We start from the raw sequence: 18176 nt of genomic DNA, 5'->3' as shown, positions 1-18176 counted from the left end.
CAACTAGATTGAAAAGAAATACGTCCCTTTGTGCAAAAAGACTAATGAATTTGAGCTTTGAAACTGACAAGAGTGCACGGAAAAGGCGCCAACTATACAGTTGGAATCTGATTTCTGATTTTTTTTATTCCATAAATTTGCTCTTTAAAGATCTGATATTCTGACCAATAAAATGTCCATTTCTTAGATCTTCTGCCTCTTTTGGCGTTCCTCCATACCGCCTGCGTGCTTAATCGAATCTTGTAAATGCCGAGAATAGTTAAATAAGTGAAAAGAGATCCATTCTGGAAAAATAGCTACCATGTGTTAAGATGTCCGGTGACGGTGGCAGGGCAGGGCAGGGAGCTAGACAAAAGGACAACCTAACTCTGACTCGAGAAAGTACCCAAAAAACAGGAAACGAATAAATATACATAACATAAGGCCAAGTTATGAGACAGTATTCTATACAATACTGTGTGTGTGTGTGTGTGTGTGTGTGTGTGTGTGTGTGTGTGTGTGTGTGTGTGTGTGTGTGTGTGTGTGTGTGTGTGTGTGTGTGTGTGTGTGTGTGTGTGTGTGTGTGTGTGTGTGTGTGTCTGTAAGGGAGGGGACGCTGACTTAACAAGAGCAGAATTGATGTTGTTTTGGCCGGAACGTCATCTTGATGGTTGCCATAATAATATTGCTTTACCACAAGGCCAAGTTATGAGATAGTATCCTATACAATGCAATCATGTAATACAGTGTGTGTGTGTGTGTGTGTGTGTGTGTGTGTGTGTGTGTGTGTGTGTGTGTGTGTGTGTGTGTGTGTGTGTGTGTGTCCGCCTGCTCATCCGTTGCATATTGCTTTAGATTTTTTTTCTTAAGCATTTTAACTCATATGGTGAATTCTTGCAACGTGTTCACTATTCACTTCAGTGGAACTTAATCTTCTGTTACATGTATGTTTATCTCTAAAAGCTTTTAATACTTTTGTAGTCATGTAGTCAAGTTAAAAAAAACCTAAGCGTGTCGACTTTATTATCCTTATATATTTCATGAGGAGACTGAAAGTGCTATTTAAAGCACTGCACAGAGATGTTGACTTTCTGAATTGAGCCACGCAGTTTCTTGGAGAAGACACCAGCCACCATATACCAGTGGTGTAAAGTACTTAAGTAAAAATACTTTAAAGTACTACTCAAGTATTATTTTTAATTTTTTTATCTGTGTATTTTAATTTACTATTTATATTTTTGACTACTTTTACATTTACTTCACAACATTCCATTCCTCAATAAAATAATGTACTTTTTACTTCATACATTTTCATTGACACCCAAAAGTAGGACTTAGCAGGACAGGAAAATTGTCAAATTCACTTACTTATCAAGGGAGCATCCCTGATCATCCATACTGAGTCTGATCTGGCGGACTCACTAAACACAAATGTTTCGTTTGTAAATGTGTTGGAGTGTGGCCCTGGCTATCCGTAAATGAAAGAAAAAAGGAAAATTGTGCCGTCTGGTTTGCTTAATATAAGGAATTTGAAATGATTTATACTTTTACTTAAGTATATTTTAGCAATTACATTTACTTTTGTATAAAGGCATTTTGTATAAAGGCATCTTTTTTTAAGTATTACAATTAGGTACTTTTTTCCACCACTGCCATTTAGAAACGTCATCACCATGTTTTATACCATTAGCCGAAATGTAGACATACAGTGTATCCCAATGATAAGGGCCGAGATAATGCTTGTACTCATAGTAATACAATATTATTGAAGAAAGAACAATAACAATAGGCCTACTAATCGTAATACTACTACTACTGTCGCCCCCCCCCCCCCCCCCCCCAATAAACGAATAATAAAAAATAACTTCCATGAGTACACTGTGACCTTGACGGATATAGGCCTGCCTATAGGTTACATGGTTTCCGTGAGTGTGTAGGCTTTTTAAGGTAGGCTAGGCTGCACATAGAGAGGCACGCCTGGACCTTCTGTCCTATTAAAACAAGCAATGTTTGTATAGCAAATGGCATAGCTCGTGGGAAATATATGCATGTCAACATTATCTGAATTAACTCACTAAAAAGGTACGCGTAGTCTATGATGAAGAATATGTCTTAGATGTCAGAACAAAATGTAAAAAGGTAGGTTTGTTTCGCATTACAATAAATAATTATGTCACTGAAGTTGTATATTTGTCCCGTAAGCTCAACAAAATACCCCATATTTGGTCATTGTCTCTCGGACTTTATTTAGACGACATAGTGTTAGTCCTGGGCCTTGAAAGCTAATAGTTATAATCGATTCACAAACTACGCTTTGTGTATAGCATTTCAATGAGGAATGAAGCTGTCGCACATTCTACATTTTTTATTTATTTCAGACTACATATTCTCTGAACATATTAAAATCTTTGGCTTGGCACGTCGGTTCAGAAACGCAGTCTGTAGAATTGTGAGAGATTGGGGAGAGGGGCGACAGAAATCACAAAAAAAATCTATGAGTCAGACACTTATACTAAAACAATGGCCAACAACATCATAAGAAAAAGAAGTTTAAATCTCCAGCAAGTAGGGATTGATACAGACATAACCTTACCTGAAATTAAATATATACAACGTCATATTGTTTTGGCTATATATAAACTTTAATAATGTTCATATTTTATATAATTATGTCCATATACTGTATCATAAACAGAAATCGGTTTTAAATAGCATCTGTCCCAGTCAAATCGTATTTACCTCTTTCGTTTTCAGTTCACAAAAGAGTTCAAGCACTCTGCTTCAGTTCAGCGTCTATTTTGCCCTGCACGAGGGGGGAATTTACTCGCTATCATCCTTCTCCTCTTGGACCGTGGTTGTGGAATGGTTGTACAGTCCTTGGGCCATGAGTTGGAGAGCCAGGCCGTTCTTGTAGCCGTTCCCCTTTTTGATTTTTGCCCTCTTATTCTGAAACCAAATTTTTATTTGTGATTCATTGAGATTCAGTTCTGTGGCCAGTGACTGTCTCCGTTGTTCTGTTATGTAGCGATTTGCCTGAAACTCGGACTTAAGTCTCTGCAGTTGTTCAGCCGTAAACGCGGTTCTGGGTCGCTTGTCTTCTTTCTCATTTTTCTTCTTTTTCAATTTCCGTGTCCTTGGGCCTGATGTAGAAACAACAGTGAAACGAACACGTAAATATCAGTTAGTCCTAGGCCCAACAAACATGAATTTACACATGACTAAAACAATGGAGTATTGCAATGTAATAAATATTGTTCATGGCTAAATGTGTGTTTGCAGTCATTGCGACCATTTTACCCCAGGCGCAAGGTTCAAACAAGGCTAAATGATGAACAGTTGTATTGACATAATTTAATCATTTGAATATTCATAATTTCATAAATGCAGTAACACATATCTTCCAATTACATAATACATAACCAAAAACATATAAGCAACGTCAAAACTAAATAAAATGTAGGCCTAGCGGTGTGACAGACCGTTATCCTCGTTTGCGTGCCTATTTTTGTACGCATATGTTTTGGCCTAGGCTATATGTGATCTAAGAATTTCATAGTTTCCTATTGGTAATACCAATAATAACAATATAATATCAAACTACATGCCTATACTTACTAACAGACTATTGTTGATTTGCATGCCTTTTTTTTCTGTAGGCCTACCCTGCAGACCGGTGCAAGCAAGAGAACACACAGTATGGTGTTAGTCCTCCTTAGCACAAGTAGACCTATGCCCCAGCTCAGCCACTATTCCTCCGTCAGTTAACGAGCTCATTCCATCAACGTGTGTAATAAAAACTCGGTGCCATAAAATGTCAAAGTAAACAAACTAAGGCAACATATTTGGTTATTTACTATTTCACTAGTCTATGCTTAGACCTAGATTGCAATAGGTCTGTCTAAAACGCCATTGCACTGGAACGTCAAGGCTACTGTTTTGCAAGCTGGTATTGAGATACTTGGCTTATTCTATCCACAGCCATGCAGCGTGCACATAATTACATCTGAGAGGTTCATAATGTAGCATATACACGGGGCTAATATCGCGATGAAGAAGATACATGGATGTAGGCTAATTAATAATGTATATTTTTATGCACACTTTCTGCAAACGTGTTACCTAACAGCTATAAAGGCCTACTATTCATCCACACAACAAAATGTAGACTGTCATTTCAGGCGAAAAAAACTATTTCTATAGGCTAAAAAACACAATTAGGTCGTATATTGCAAAAACAAGCTGCGGATCCCAATTCAGTCAGTGCATTGTAGGATACGGTTTAAATCAGTTTGATACTGTATTGTGTGAAACTCAATGCTTCTACTGCTATCATAAACACAAAGGCTAGGCTATATATAGCCTTATACTTTTTAATTGGCGGGATATTTTTATTGGACATTTTCATCCACGTTATGGACTGTAGCCCTACGTCATCTTTATCTTTGTCATTTGGAACAACATGAGCCAAAATAGCTTAACATGTAACGACATGGGGTCACGTTTACCTGCAGATATAGGCTACTTTTTGAATACAATAACAGTGGTAGGCCTACAATAGCAAGCACATACACAGGCTAGGCCAGGGCCTACTTGCCGAAAATATAACCTAGGCTATTTGATTAGCTAAAACAATTATATAGTATGTCGGGTTAATTCCATTTTCGTAGTACTACATTGTTTTACCAGATTTCATTCCCGAAATATATCGAAACCAGTAGACCTAGTGATTTCCCCCCAATTCATATAGCCCAGGCCTAAATCTTATAGCTTAATCAGTCAATCAATCACTTTAGTCAATCAATACATATTTTATGAATTCTGAATCTCATGTCAAATTCAGAAAGACTGTGGAAAATAAACCCCCAAACATATTGACAAGGCAGTCTATACAAACCCTGATTTACACCATAGGCCCATCAATATGCTCGTCAGGTGAAAAGAAAGTCAGCTATTGTGGCCGAATCGAAGGACATAATGGTTGGATTATGTAGATAATATAGACTAAACTATTTGATTAATCTATCGTTTTTTTAATTTTTTATTTCGTGCATATTTTGCAGTTTGGGTGATTTAAAGACGGCCTACATCGAAGGCTTGCCTAACAGTTAACAGTCAGTATAGGTATATGGTGTGAAGTAAAACAAGATAGTAAAACAAAACGACGACAGTTAAAGTGGACGTTTCGGTGTCCACTCCTTTCAAGTTTGTCTTGTCCATGCAAAACTTTTCAATGAGTTTTGCATAAACAATGTGATAACATCGAGGACCGGTTTTCGGCATTGCTTTAGTTTGAGGAGAATAATACAAATTAGGGAGGATATTCAAATTTCAGCCCGGTTGGTCTTCCAAACATGCTCTGCCAAGTCTTATTAATATATAGTTTTTAAATGCTCTCACCAAAACAAAGTGGCAAATGTGTGTGTATGTTTGTGTTACTGTTACTGTTAGAGAGATTATGACAAGTACTATAGGCACATGTCTAGTCTAGCCTACTATGATAATCCAGGCCTATCATCATTTGTTGTTTTGGCTGGTGTTGTTATTATTAGCTTTTTCAAGGTATGTTTCTTCATTTAGCCTATCGTGCGTGACGCTCACGAACTGAATACATTTACAAGGGAGCGACGCGATAGAGAAAGAGAGGGGGGGGGGGGGAGTGACAGAGAGAGAGAGAGAGATGTTTACGATGTTCAAATTGACCTACAGGCTAGGCCTACTCCAAACATAACCAAAATAACGGACTTTCACATTTCAGACTTGCAGGGGTAAAATGATTCGGAAACTAGCGCCATACCAGATGATGGTCGATCCGAATATCTCGTGCAGTAAACCCACGCAGGCCATAACATCGGCGTAGATTCTTTAGCGGGTGGAGATCCTCCATTACTGGCATTCACAACCACTATTGACGCGGTGTCTCCATATCTCGTTGTGGTAGTCCCATTCCCTTCACCTTGTTTTGTCGAGCTCTGTTTCGAGGACGGCGAGGACGACGACGAAGAAGTACTGTCACTACTGCAGTTGGAATCCTGGCAAAGGCTGCTCGCGTGAGATGGCCTGATTACCAAAGGGTTGACGTTTTCTCTGCCGGAGGTCTGCGCCCGTTCCCGACTCCCAAGCTCCTTCTTGCAGCCGAAGTCTGGCCGCAGAATATTGTCAATAAAAAAGTTTGTGGTTCTATGTACCTGCTGTGCTGCCTGGTGGGGCAAAATTGGAGGAGATGGTAGATTCGGGGAGAGGGACACGCTCTCTCCCTCAGTCGAATCACGGCTGTTCTGATCAATTCGCTCTTCCATAACTGGTACACTTTTGGCTGGAGCGCAAACTCTCCACGCCAAACTCCACTTGTTGCTCAATGCCGTATCCGAATAATAGCAAACAAAAAAAAGATATCTGACTATATTATGAAGGAAGCCTATATCAAATACTTTTGATATATGTGACAATGTTCTACACTGTCGACATGTTAGCCTACTAAAGCGATCCAAGTGTCACAATAGCCCTGCGCTACCACGAATGACTACACATCGCGCGCAGCAGCGTCGTCGCTAGCTTTCTCTAATGTATGTCGGCGCGATCTTTCTAAACTCTCCTAAAGCCCGTTATCCCTCTCACACACTTTTTTTTTCTCACACCAACCGGAAGCACGTGAGTGCCAACACACGTGCAATAGACCAATCACTTGTGCAGATCCGCGCTGTCAGAAGTGACGACGTCCAATCGAATTTTACGAATCTCAGCAAATAAATAATTGATGGCTTTTAGGCACAAAACAAGGGGTCTCAGCGGTGCGCTTTTCTTCCATACCAAATGACCGTGCTCATCACCGATAGGGGAAAACATGGTAGGGACATTGGGCTTGTACAGAAATATTATAGGCTACCTATACATTTAGGCCACAAATGGTTCCCGTTAATTTGTCTATCGACTTGATTTCCATCCACTCTCTTACCACTGAAAGGTGACATGTGTATGCTTTTCTTAAGTCCTCTTCCTCCACATTTGAAAGGAACCGTAGCCTATACAATTGACATGCATTTTCCCACTCTAGTTTAGGTTTTTCCTGTTTTGTATCTAAAATAATGGGTGTGTCAAATTGGCAACCCATGTCTTAAATGACTCTCATCTCGGCTACAAAACCCCTATGATATTTGTATCATTACGCACGCGTAATTTCTGCTTTCCAAATGGATAAATCACTTGATAAACGCTTGTAATCATCACCTGTGCATAGCCTGACTTTGACCGGTCACGTGCTTGTAGGTATAGGCTATATTTACATTGCCATAAAGAAACAGGGGGACAAGTTGAGTTAGGTTAGTTGACGGAGGTGGTATGTTTGAGCGTTTGTATCAGACATATAATAAGAAGTATTAGGCCTAATGGTGACGTGGTCATGTAAAATATCTAAAATCAGGCTAATCATTCATAAACCCATTCCAAGGTGGCCTGTATCGTAAAATGTAAAATGGTTTATGTTCATTCTCATTGTTATTAAGTTTAAACAGGCATACAATTTGCATTTCTATAGGCCTATATCTGTGTCACTATCGTCTATAGACTACACCACAGGTGCAGTTGGGTGCGGGTAGAGAGTCTAATTAAAAATCACTACAAATCCAACATTACAATCCCAGATTGAAACATAGATATAGCAGCAAACAAAACCAAACGAAACAAACACACATTGGAGACATAGGCCTTTTATGTTTGTTCATTGAGAACCTCTTATTTTTTTGCAACAAGGTAGACGCTCGAGCTTCTTTGTTGTGTGACAACATTTGTCCATGCTTAGGGATACAATAAAAAAATGACACGTAAATAAGAGTAATTAGTCACGAAATAATGTATTCTGCTCAAAACTATAGGACTGATTCACATTCAACATGCTAGTATTGAAATCTTTATCCCAAAAGCTATAGCGTTAGTGTGGGTAGTTAATTAAATTATAATTGGGACACTATCAATATGCTATTTAGCCAAGTAGCCATTGTGGAGACGTAGTCCCTTTTCAGGCGGTAAATGAGGACTCCGGTTCTTATCTTGCCCACAAAGAGACGCCTTGAGAGGGACCGCAAAATATAATTTATAGCTTTTAATTACTCTTCATTCCGCCTGATCAGCTTGGCGTTCATCACAGTAGAGTGAATAAAAGCCGGTCAAAAGCACTGTCACTATTCCCTGGCAAGGCGCTTAATCAAAGTAAGCAGGGCAATATTATGCGCTCAAGAGGACCGCGCGTAATTTCCAAGGTGCTGATAAAGCCGGTTGAATAATGCGGCGAGTCTTCTGAGACACCATTTACAGAAATGACTTTATTGACGGCTTAACGTTGGTAATTCATTTTACCCTTCATGTATTGGACCTGGATTTGTTGCAGTAATAGGATGATAAATGCACTGACGGCCTGCAGCTCGTATTATTGAATATGGTGGGCTAGGGTGCAACACACACACACACACACACACACACACACACACACACACACACACACACACACACACACACACACACACACACACACACACACACACACACACACACACACACACACACACACTTCTTCCTTCACTAACGTTAGCTGAAAAGCCCCCAGATAATTCCTAAACGAATGCTCCGACACTTTCTATTTAAGTTTGAGGCCATGGTCGAATTGCTTTCATTTTCGATAGCTTTACTATTTTGCAAAAAGACAACAGACTGGAATAATACATTTTTTTTTGTTTTTTTTGTGAGATTGTAGGTGTGTGGTGGACTGAAACACCTGGCTGGATGCGTAAATGACCATCAGGACAAAGACAGCTCACATGAATAGAAACGTTCAAGGATATGACCTCAATATACATTTGTCTCTTGCATCCCAGTCTAAGATAACTTTTGGTTTCGTACAATTGAATGTAAATGGGGTGGAGTCAGCTACACAATAACAATTAGGCAACGAAAGGTCAACCTGCACCTTGTCCCAAAGCAGTCAGAACAGGAACACTCAAGAGCACGTCAGCGCACATCACTTGTAAAATCCAATGATCGTTGTGGGCATTGATCAGTGATTTGGGCTATCGGAGGAAGTTGCAAAGACAGTTGAAAAACATTGGTTTATTCGGTTATTTGTGGAATCTCAAAACACTACCATTTAATGTTTATCCCATAAATTAGTTGAATAAACAAACAAAAAATGTCTGGGCAATAATTATACAGAATTCACTCCCGAATGAATCACCTTATGATGAAGGACGTTGTCTGTTAAATTAAACTTGGTCGTATTTTGACATTATAATGTCTTGCGAGTAATAATCATAAACCCAAGCAACTGGCAACAGCAATATCAGTTTGTATTATTTCCTAAAACAAAGGTGTATCTGCAGTCAGAAGAACAGAGCACAATGGCATGAAAAGCATTATTTCATTTGAACAAAATATCAAACTTGGTAAAAAAAATAATGAAATTGGTAGCCTAACTATCATAAAGCGAATGAATAACGGTACTGTCTCTTTGCATCTTGAACTCTTTTCCTGTGGAAAGGATGACCCTGGTTAGCGGTTGAAGCATTTGCAATGCTTATCTTTTTAGTACAGAGAAATATGCAAGACACCATAAAGCAATTGGCCTACTGCGAAATAACTGTAAAATCAACTTTATTTGTTGAATAACTTTGCATTCAAATAATATATAATATAAACTAACGTGATATTGTATTATTTTATAGGCCTAGTTTATTATATACAATTATAATATGTTAGTATTACATTTCATGTGATCTAATCCTATGTCATATAATATTATACGATAATGTATTTTCTTATAATACATTAGCTATAGCCTACACATTTTAGATTAAAAAGTATTGGGTAGATTGATAATCAAAATGCTAAAACTGAAATGCTTATCTCAAAAGCTAGTGTACTTTAATTAAGAGACTATCCATAATAAATGATCAATATGCTATTGAGCTAAATAACCATTGTGAACTGTAATTATTCACGAACGTTGCTTCATATACAGCAGGCCTAAATTAGCTGTTCAGAACCAGGCCCATTGCGAGTGTGTGTTGCCTATATCTAGGCTAGCTTTGAACAATATTTACATTCGGCTATATACAACCATTTTATTACCAAAAAAGTACATGCATTTTAAATGATTCAATTGTATACTACTTGTAATGATGAAATAAAGTCACCTCTTAAGGAAACGCTTCGTTTGCTAGGCTTACTGATATGTAGCGTTTAGGCCCATATAGGCCTAGGTGTATTTCATGTTGACAATTATCAAGTTTCAGATCGGTTACACGTTGTTTCTTCTATTCTATAGATTGTGTTGAAAAGTGTTCTGCCATCTCGGATAGGCCACAGGGCGCGATACAGTGCGAGACATTGAGATACAATACCGGAATTGTGCTGTCCTCCAGTGGCCGCTTCAAGAAATGTGCTTTTGTCGTTTCCAGTGAACCCATTCCAGTCACGTTCAACATTTCATAGTAATGATGATGCTAATATAAAAAACATTAACGGTGTCACCGTCAAATAACGTGTAAATCATGTACTGCATGTTGAAATACGTTACTAGGTCATGTGTGGACCTAAGCCAACCTTTCCCCTTCATATAATTGACGGATTTTTATAAAAGTTTGAGGTTATTTTTGTTTAGTTAGAATAGATGGATGTGAATGTTATACAGTTCAAGATCTATATATTTTCTTGTGCAAACAGTTTCTCTTATCAATGGTCAAGTTGGACTTTTGGACTGTAATTGCATCATCATCGTTGTCTTTATAGTCGTCACTGGTTTTTGGCCGACACACAGCTACAGGCAAGTCTTCGCAATTTACCAATTACATTAATATAACAAACTTGGGCGACATCTTGTGGTGATTCTTGTAAGTGGTCTCCTCTTATGTACAGAAGGAAGGAATGAAGGAGGGATAGGACGGAGGGAGGAAGTAAGGAATCGAGAAAGCATAGCGCTTCGGAAATTCAAACAGGGATTTTCTAGTCTTGTCCAGTAGATGGCAGACAATCGCTAATAAGTGTTAATCAGTTCTATAGCACGCTCCCAGTTGAACCTTTTTTGCGGAGGTAACTTAGCCATATACCACAAGCAAACGTAAGATGCAAACAAGCATGTAAACTATCAAGGAAGTAAGCATTATTAAGCATAGCTGTAAGTTGCTGTACATAAAATAACATTGCTGTACATAAAGTATGTGTGAGACACATACATTTCACAATGGAACTAAATACTTCCTATTGATGAGCAAGCATGCCCCATGACAGGCTCTCAATCCCTCCTATTGTAGTTATTAACCTATTAGCCAGCAGAGCAGTATTGATAATTAGGCTACGAATAAAGACATCAGAGCATCCCAAATGGTTCCCTATGCCTTATGTAGTGCATTACTTTTGACAAGAGCCCATACGGGATAGGGTGCTATTTGGGACACAGGCATAATCAATCATTTACAGAGATATTCCAAAGATAAGATGGCATTTGTCATCAAGTCATGCAGATTGAATGATACCCTCTCCCTGCCCCATAACCACTGTCTTCCTCTGTTGCTCTTCTCAACGAGGACCTTTATTTCTATTTCATGCCATGCCAATGTTGAATAAATGTACATTGTGTCAATAGACAGGACGACTGTAGAGCCTTGAGTTGAACATGCAGGGCTACTGGAGAAATGCAATGAACATCCACACCACAGGAGGCTGTTGCGGGGAGGACAGCTCATAATAATGGCTGAAAACGAGTGAATGGAATGGTATCAAACACATGGAAACCATGTGTTTGATACGTTCGATACCATTCCATCTATGCTGTTCCAGCCACTACTATTAGGCCGTCCTCCCTAATTAAGTTACCACCAGCAGGCTGTGATGCATACAATCACTATCATTTGGGTCATATTACTGTCAGATTTCATTTAAATGATCTGTCTGGATTTTCTGTTGAAGATGTCTACACAGACATACAGAATTGTAAAAAATAAATCCTATTCAAAACCTCTCTCAGCCAAGGTTGTCACAGCCAAGGTTTTTACACATCCCACTATCATCCACCTCTGATAGTCTCGCCACACTCTTGAAATGCAAGCAGTATGCACACAATCCCACATCTCAGCCCTCAGACATTTATATTCCAGAGAGGTAGAGATGTTTGCATACTAAACGGGAATTATCATTCTGTTCTCTCTCTCTCTGGCCGATCTCCACCGCTCTCTCACTCTCTCTCACTCTCCCTGTCCTCCATCTCTCTCTTGTCCTCTCTCTCTCTCCCTCTCTCGCTCTTTCTCTCTCTCACACACACTCTATCACTCTCTCTTTCACACACACACACACGCACACGCACGCACGCACGCACGCACGCACGCACGCACACACGCACACACACACACACACACACACACACATACACACACACACTCCATCTCTAAGCACTTCCAGGAAATAAAACATAAAACATGTATTAATCAGTGGGAGCTGGGCGCACAGTGATCTTTGACCCCCACACCTATTATGTATAATTTAGCAGTTAATGCAGATAAATAATGAAGCCATTTAAATGTATTTCAGACTAAATGGGTGGTAAGGGATAGGGTCTCTCTCCTCTTCTCAATATTTATTTGGGAAGAAAGAGGTGGGGGTCTGGCAATAGATTGTAGGTGATGAAGGAGAGCTTGTGGAGTTTGTCGTAGAGCTTAGGCTGAAGGGTCGGTCTGACAGAGCAATGGAAGGGAGTGGGAAGATGGATGCACACTAAACGTATTGTATTCACTACATTTTATACTTTCATATAATACGTAATGACAAATGTTTTCATCGTTTCTTTTATAAAGCTTGTTTTATTGCATACCCTTGCCTGTGAAAAAGAAAGGACACTTTCAATCTTCAATCATTTTCAACTGTCGTCTCCTAAACTTGAAGTCAGTCAGAGGAAGAAAACCCGTCGTAGTTTCTGTGCCTTTCACCACTGAACACAAGGTTACGGTTGTTGTGCTTTTCAGCCACCTATCATGGCAGGTTTTGACCTTGTTTACAACGGGCTGCTGTTGTGACTACCACAGCACTCATCACTGTGACACTGCTACGTGACTTGGGTCATGGCTTTCATTTCACGCAGTACCTTTCTTATTCTTCAGCCTCTCTGAGTATGTGCATCACCCAGTTTATGGGATGAAAAAATCATTAATTTAAAGGCACAGTGCGGTCAAAAACTGTTTTGGTGGGAGGGAGTTTTGGCCTTCGATTGTGACATCCCCATGTGATAAATTATACTGAACAAAAATATAAACGCAACATGTAATGTGTTGGTCCCATGTTTCATGAGCTTAAATAAAAAAATCCCAGAAGTGTTCCATAGTCGCAAAAGCATATATCTCTCAAAAATGTGTTTACATCCCTGTTAGTGAGCATTTCTCCTTTGCCATGCCAAGGTAATCCATCCACCTTACAGGTGTGGCACATCAAGAAACAGCATGATCGTTACACAAGTGCACCTTGTGTCGGGGACAAGAAAAGGCCACTGTAAAATGTGCAATCTACCACAATCTGCCTCCAACATTGCTGTAGAGAATTTGGCAGCACGTCCAACCGGCCTCACATCCGCAGACCATGTGTAACCACGCCAGCCCAGGACCTCCACACAAGGCCTCTTCACCTGCTGGATCGTCTGCAGGTGAGCCACCCGGACAGCTGATGAAACTGTGGGTTTGCACAATCGAAGAATTTCTGCACAAACTGTCAGAAACATCTCAGGGTAGCTCATCTGCGTACTCATTGTCCTCACCAGGGTCTTGACCTGACCGCAGTTCAGCATCGTAACCAACTTCAGTGGGCAAATGCTCACCTTCGATGGCCCCTGACACGCTGGAGATGTGTGCTCTTCACGGATAAATCCCGGTTTCAACTGTACCGGGCATATGACATGTGGGCGTGTGGTTTTCTGATGTTAACATGGTGAGCCCCATGGTGGCGGTGGGGTTATGGTATGGGCAGGCATAAGCTACAGACAACAAACACACTTGCAGATCCTGAGGCCCACTGTCGTGCCATTTATCTGCCGTCCATCACCTCATGTTTCAGCATGATAATGCACGGCCCCCATGAAAATGTCCCAGTCCTTCCATGGCCTGCACACTCACCAGACATGTTACCCATTGAGCATGTTTGGGATGCTCTGGATCAACGTGTATGACAGCTTGTTCCAGGTCCTGCAAATATCCAGTAACTCTACACAGCCATTGAAGAGGAGTGGGACAACGTTCCACAGGATACAAACAACACCCTGATCAACTCTATTTTAGTCAATGACACTATTTTAGTCAATGCCACTCTGACATTGCTCGATCTAATATTTATATATTTCTTGATTCTATTCTTTTGCTTTTAGATTTGTTTGTATTGCTGTGAATTGTTTTTAGATACTACTGCACTGTTGGAGCTAGGAACACAAGCATTTCGCTACACCCACATCTGCTAAATATGTGTATGTGACCAATAAAATTTGATTTGAGATGTGTCGTGCTGCATGAGGCAAATGGTGGTCACACCAGGTACTGACTGGTTTTCTAATACACACCTCTACCTTTTTTTAAGGAATCTGTGACTACTACACCCTCTTCAACTCCTCTCCTCTTTCTTAATTTCTTCCACGTGTTCTTTATTCTAACAATTTAATCACTTTGCCCACAGTAAGGTCTGGCGAACTTTAGAGAGAACTCATACATGTGACTCCGTGGCCCTCCGTCCCCTCAACCCACAGCAAAACACAAACAATAAGTGATTACAGTCGGAAGTCATAATTATGAGTCGTCAAAATGAGGGACGGCACACTGTTTCGATTTCGTTTTTGGTATGTGGGATTCTTGTGTTTTGTGATGTCGTTTCAAAATGGGACTTGATTCTCATTGTTAGACATGACGTCTGTAGACGTACTTGTCATATTTTGATTGCCGACCACGGAAGAAGAAAATATGTGCCTCATCGGCAGTAGTTGCATTAGTTGCCATACTTAGATTGGTTAAGGAACTGTACTCTCTTGAAACACAATGCCCTCAAGTAAAGAATGCCCACATCATCACAGTGAGGAGTCCTGCACAGAACAATATTGCCGTAATTTGACCAAACCCTGTTCTTTTCTGAGTCCTTTTCTTCATTTATCAATGCTACAATTAAAAGCACCCTCTGCTATTTCAACATTTGATGTACTGATCAACAGGAAATATCCCCTTCCAGTTAGTCCTTTGTGTTGGTGAAGTCCCCATTTGAACGGCAAATCCCAGATAGGGAGGTTTCATTTGCTCTTACTAATCAAACATATTTTTGTTCTTTAGCTGTTGAGGCTCATTAGTAGCCTGTGGATGTGGGACCTCATCTCCCATTCAGCATTGTGGAGTCACTAACCTTTCTCAATGCCCCTGGAGGAGCAACTATCTCATTTGTATACAAGCCATGTCAATTTCAATGTTAAAGGGCGGCTAAATGCAATTTGTGTTGAGGTGAGCTTTAAAACAAAGGTAGTGGAAGTGTCTTTGTCTTAGTTTCCCTAATAAGTGTTTGGGATTTGTTTTACTTGTTTTTATGCTAGGCATATTGTATCCTGATTAGGGTTGCACAATTCTAGGTAACTTTCCCCAAGATTCCCAGGTTTTTCAGAAATCCTGTTTGGAAGTTTACCACAAGAATACAGGAATCTTCCATCCAGGGTTTTGGGGAAAACATACATTTTGCAATCCTAACCCTGATCTGATTGAGTTGATGGTGTTGTAAGAGTTCAGTGTTTACTTATTATTTTGGGGGGGATAATGTCTTCTAGTTTCATCATCCTTTTCTTTCTCCTTTTACCAAATGTTTGATGCATTTTTACTCAAACCCCTGTTTGATTATCAGAATAAATGGTTTCACCTCAATCAGAAGTTTTAAAAAAATTGAGAAAAAAAATACAAAAGAATGATGAATGGGCCACACAAGCGTGATCATCTCAAAGCCGGAAAACTCAATATCAAAAAGTTGAAGACTCTTGCAGAAGCTGAACGATTATGTGTCATACACAAGTGATGATGATCAGTGCCCGAGGAGGAAGAGAAAAGGATGAGAGAGGGAGGTGTGTAGAGGTGGTTGAGTGCCATGCAGAAGGCAACCCCCTGAACTGAGATTCTGAGAGGAGTGAGTGGTAACCGGCGGGAGGAAAAGAGGGATGGAGGGATGAAGGGGGATAAAGAGAAAGGGTGAGAGAGGGAGGTGCGTAGAGGTGGTGGAGAGTGCAGAATGAGTGATGGGAACCCCCAGTTCTGAGAGGTATGAGCGATCCTTCCCTTGTACCCGGGGGTGATGGATCGAGGGGTGAAGGGAGGGGATGGGGTGTCATGATGGATCACCGTATCCCTCTGAGCTCCTCATCATGCACAGGGTACAACCTAACAGAGATGTGTTTTTGACAGCTCCATGCCATGTGGCCCATTCTCTACCCGATGAATCATCTGATCTCTGGCTCCAACAGGCAGCACAATGCAGATTGAGGGACATAATTCAGCTGGAGGCTATGGATCTCCAGAGTCGGACCGTGTTAGGAGAAAATGAGGTGCCGGGACAAAGTGTGACAGTGGTGGCTGATAAGTATCCTCAAAGACCAATGCTACAGAATGCTAAAGGGGGTATGTGATTGTTCTGGATCTACAGAAAGTGAGAAGAGCTTCCACTGGGGACAGATCATTTGATTCCAAGCATTAAATGTAACCCTGTAGAGGAGAGAACCGGGAAGCTGTGAAAAGTGTTAATTTAACAGTTGCAAGTGAGGATGATATGACCACTGAAAAGTGTTAAATCAACAAGCTCTCAAGGTTGATAGGCATTAGAAGACTCTGCGATGTCATTGCACATCGTATTGCTGAGTCGAAACTTCTACACAGCAACTCGTTATGGCATCTGTATTGCGTTGTAGCAACGAAACAGGTCTTTCATTAGTGTGCAATGCTTGGGATCCCAGGTCTGGCTTCCGAGTCGTAATTTGCAACCAGTAGGGGGGTCCCGTCCTTTAAAGTCTCTCAAACAGAACAGAAGTCCGAGCGAGACTTGGAAACCACAGAGCAATGAGATGGTGCATCGTAATTATTTTGAATTGCAACTCTACTGGCTTCTGTTATGATCTGAGCCGTCACACACTATTTTTTTGGAATGTACGATTAACCAATTCTAAAACGAGAGATGAAGACAGACACTAAACTCCCCAGGGATTGGCAGTACTTTATTTATCAATCAAAATTTCCCTCCATTGACTTTGAAAAGGAAATAAAAGTCAGGAGGAGAGACAAACTGATGTCTTGGATTTGTGGAATTTATTGTAGAGATATGTAACAGTGAATCTGAATGATTTCCGCCCAGAGACTAAACAAAACAAACTTTATTTGAATCCCTCAATCCCTAAATCAGAAATAATATGTGACCCGTCTGGAGGTGACCCGTCTGGATGTCACCCTGCTATCCGATTACGCATTGACTCAAACTGAGAGGCGTTTAGTGAAACTGACACTGACACTTATCTGAAAATAATGTCAGACTGATAAATGGGAAACTGAACTATCCTCTTAGTAGCTCAGCCCATAAGAGATTGGAGAAAATGCATCAAATGGGAAACACTAACGGCCTTGAGCAGAGCCTCCTTCTTCCAAACAGAAGTTAAAGGGATATACCACTCAAAAACGATCTTTTGGTAAATGGTCCTAAAGTGATTTTCATGTCAGCAATCAAGTTTTCAAGATGTAGAACTTTCAAAATACAGAAAGTGTCACAGTATCGTCATCAACATGATCATCGTTCTGTGACACTTTCTGTGTTTTGAAAGTTTAACATGCTGAATCTTGACTGCTGACATGCAAAGCATGTTGGGATTGTATCAACAGAGGACTAACGAAACAAATACCAATAGGTTTTTGAGTGGTATTTTCCTTTAAGTACTTTGCCGTGTTGTGTGTATGTATGTGATACCTAGTACTGTATTTACATGATTCAAAATGCATTTCTCAATTTTCAGAGCAGGAGAAGACCAGTCACAGTCAGACTGTCTCACTCACGAGGCAGAGCAGCGGACTCGGGGCAGAAGCGATCATTCCCGGGACAGGACAACATTGCCTGCAACTCAAGCCTGTCAGACTGAATCACATCAGAGCAAAGAGCCAGACTCGTCCTTTCATCTATCAAGGAGCTTT

At 40.3% G+C, this 18176-nt stretch overlaps 1 protein-coding gene across 2 annotated transcripts; it reads right to left on the bottom strand.

The window, feature by feature from the left end:
- Positions 1 to 2397: 2397 nt before the first annotated feature.
- LOC139372520 (homeobox protein engrailed-1-B-like) lies at positions 2398 to 6520 on the bottom strand. Of its 2 annotated transcripts, none has more exons than XM_071112250.1 (2): positions 5774 to 6520; positions 2398 to 3119 (listed from the first exon to the last, which is right to left on the bottom strand). In XM_071112250.1, exons 1-2 carry the CDS (start codon positions 6273 to 6275, stop codon positions 2800 to 2802), a joined length of 822 nt encoding a protein of 273 aa, XP_070968351.1. In that variant the 5' UTR covers positions 6276 to 6520; the 3' UTR covers positions 2398 to 2799. The 2 variants fall into 2 exon arrangements, with proteins under 2 accessions (XP_070968351.1, XP_070968352.1); XM_071112251.1 differs by having other exon boundaries at positions 5933 to 6520.
- Between the last annotated feature and the right edge of the window lie 11656 nt (positions 6521 to 18176).

The sequence above is a fragment of the Oncorhynchus clarkii genome, chromosome 18 (assembly GCF_045791955.1).
Source record: "Oncorhynchus clarkii lewisi isolate Uvic-CL-2024 chromosome 18, UVic_Ocla_1.0, whole genome shotgun sequence".
In the NCBI taxonomy this organism is placed as follows: domain Eukaryota; kingdom Metazoa; phylum Chordata; class Actinopteri; order Salmoniformes; family Salmonidae; genus Oncorhynchus; species Oncorhynchus clarkii.
This window is presented reverse-complemented; position numbering and strand designations above follow the sequence as displayed.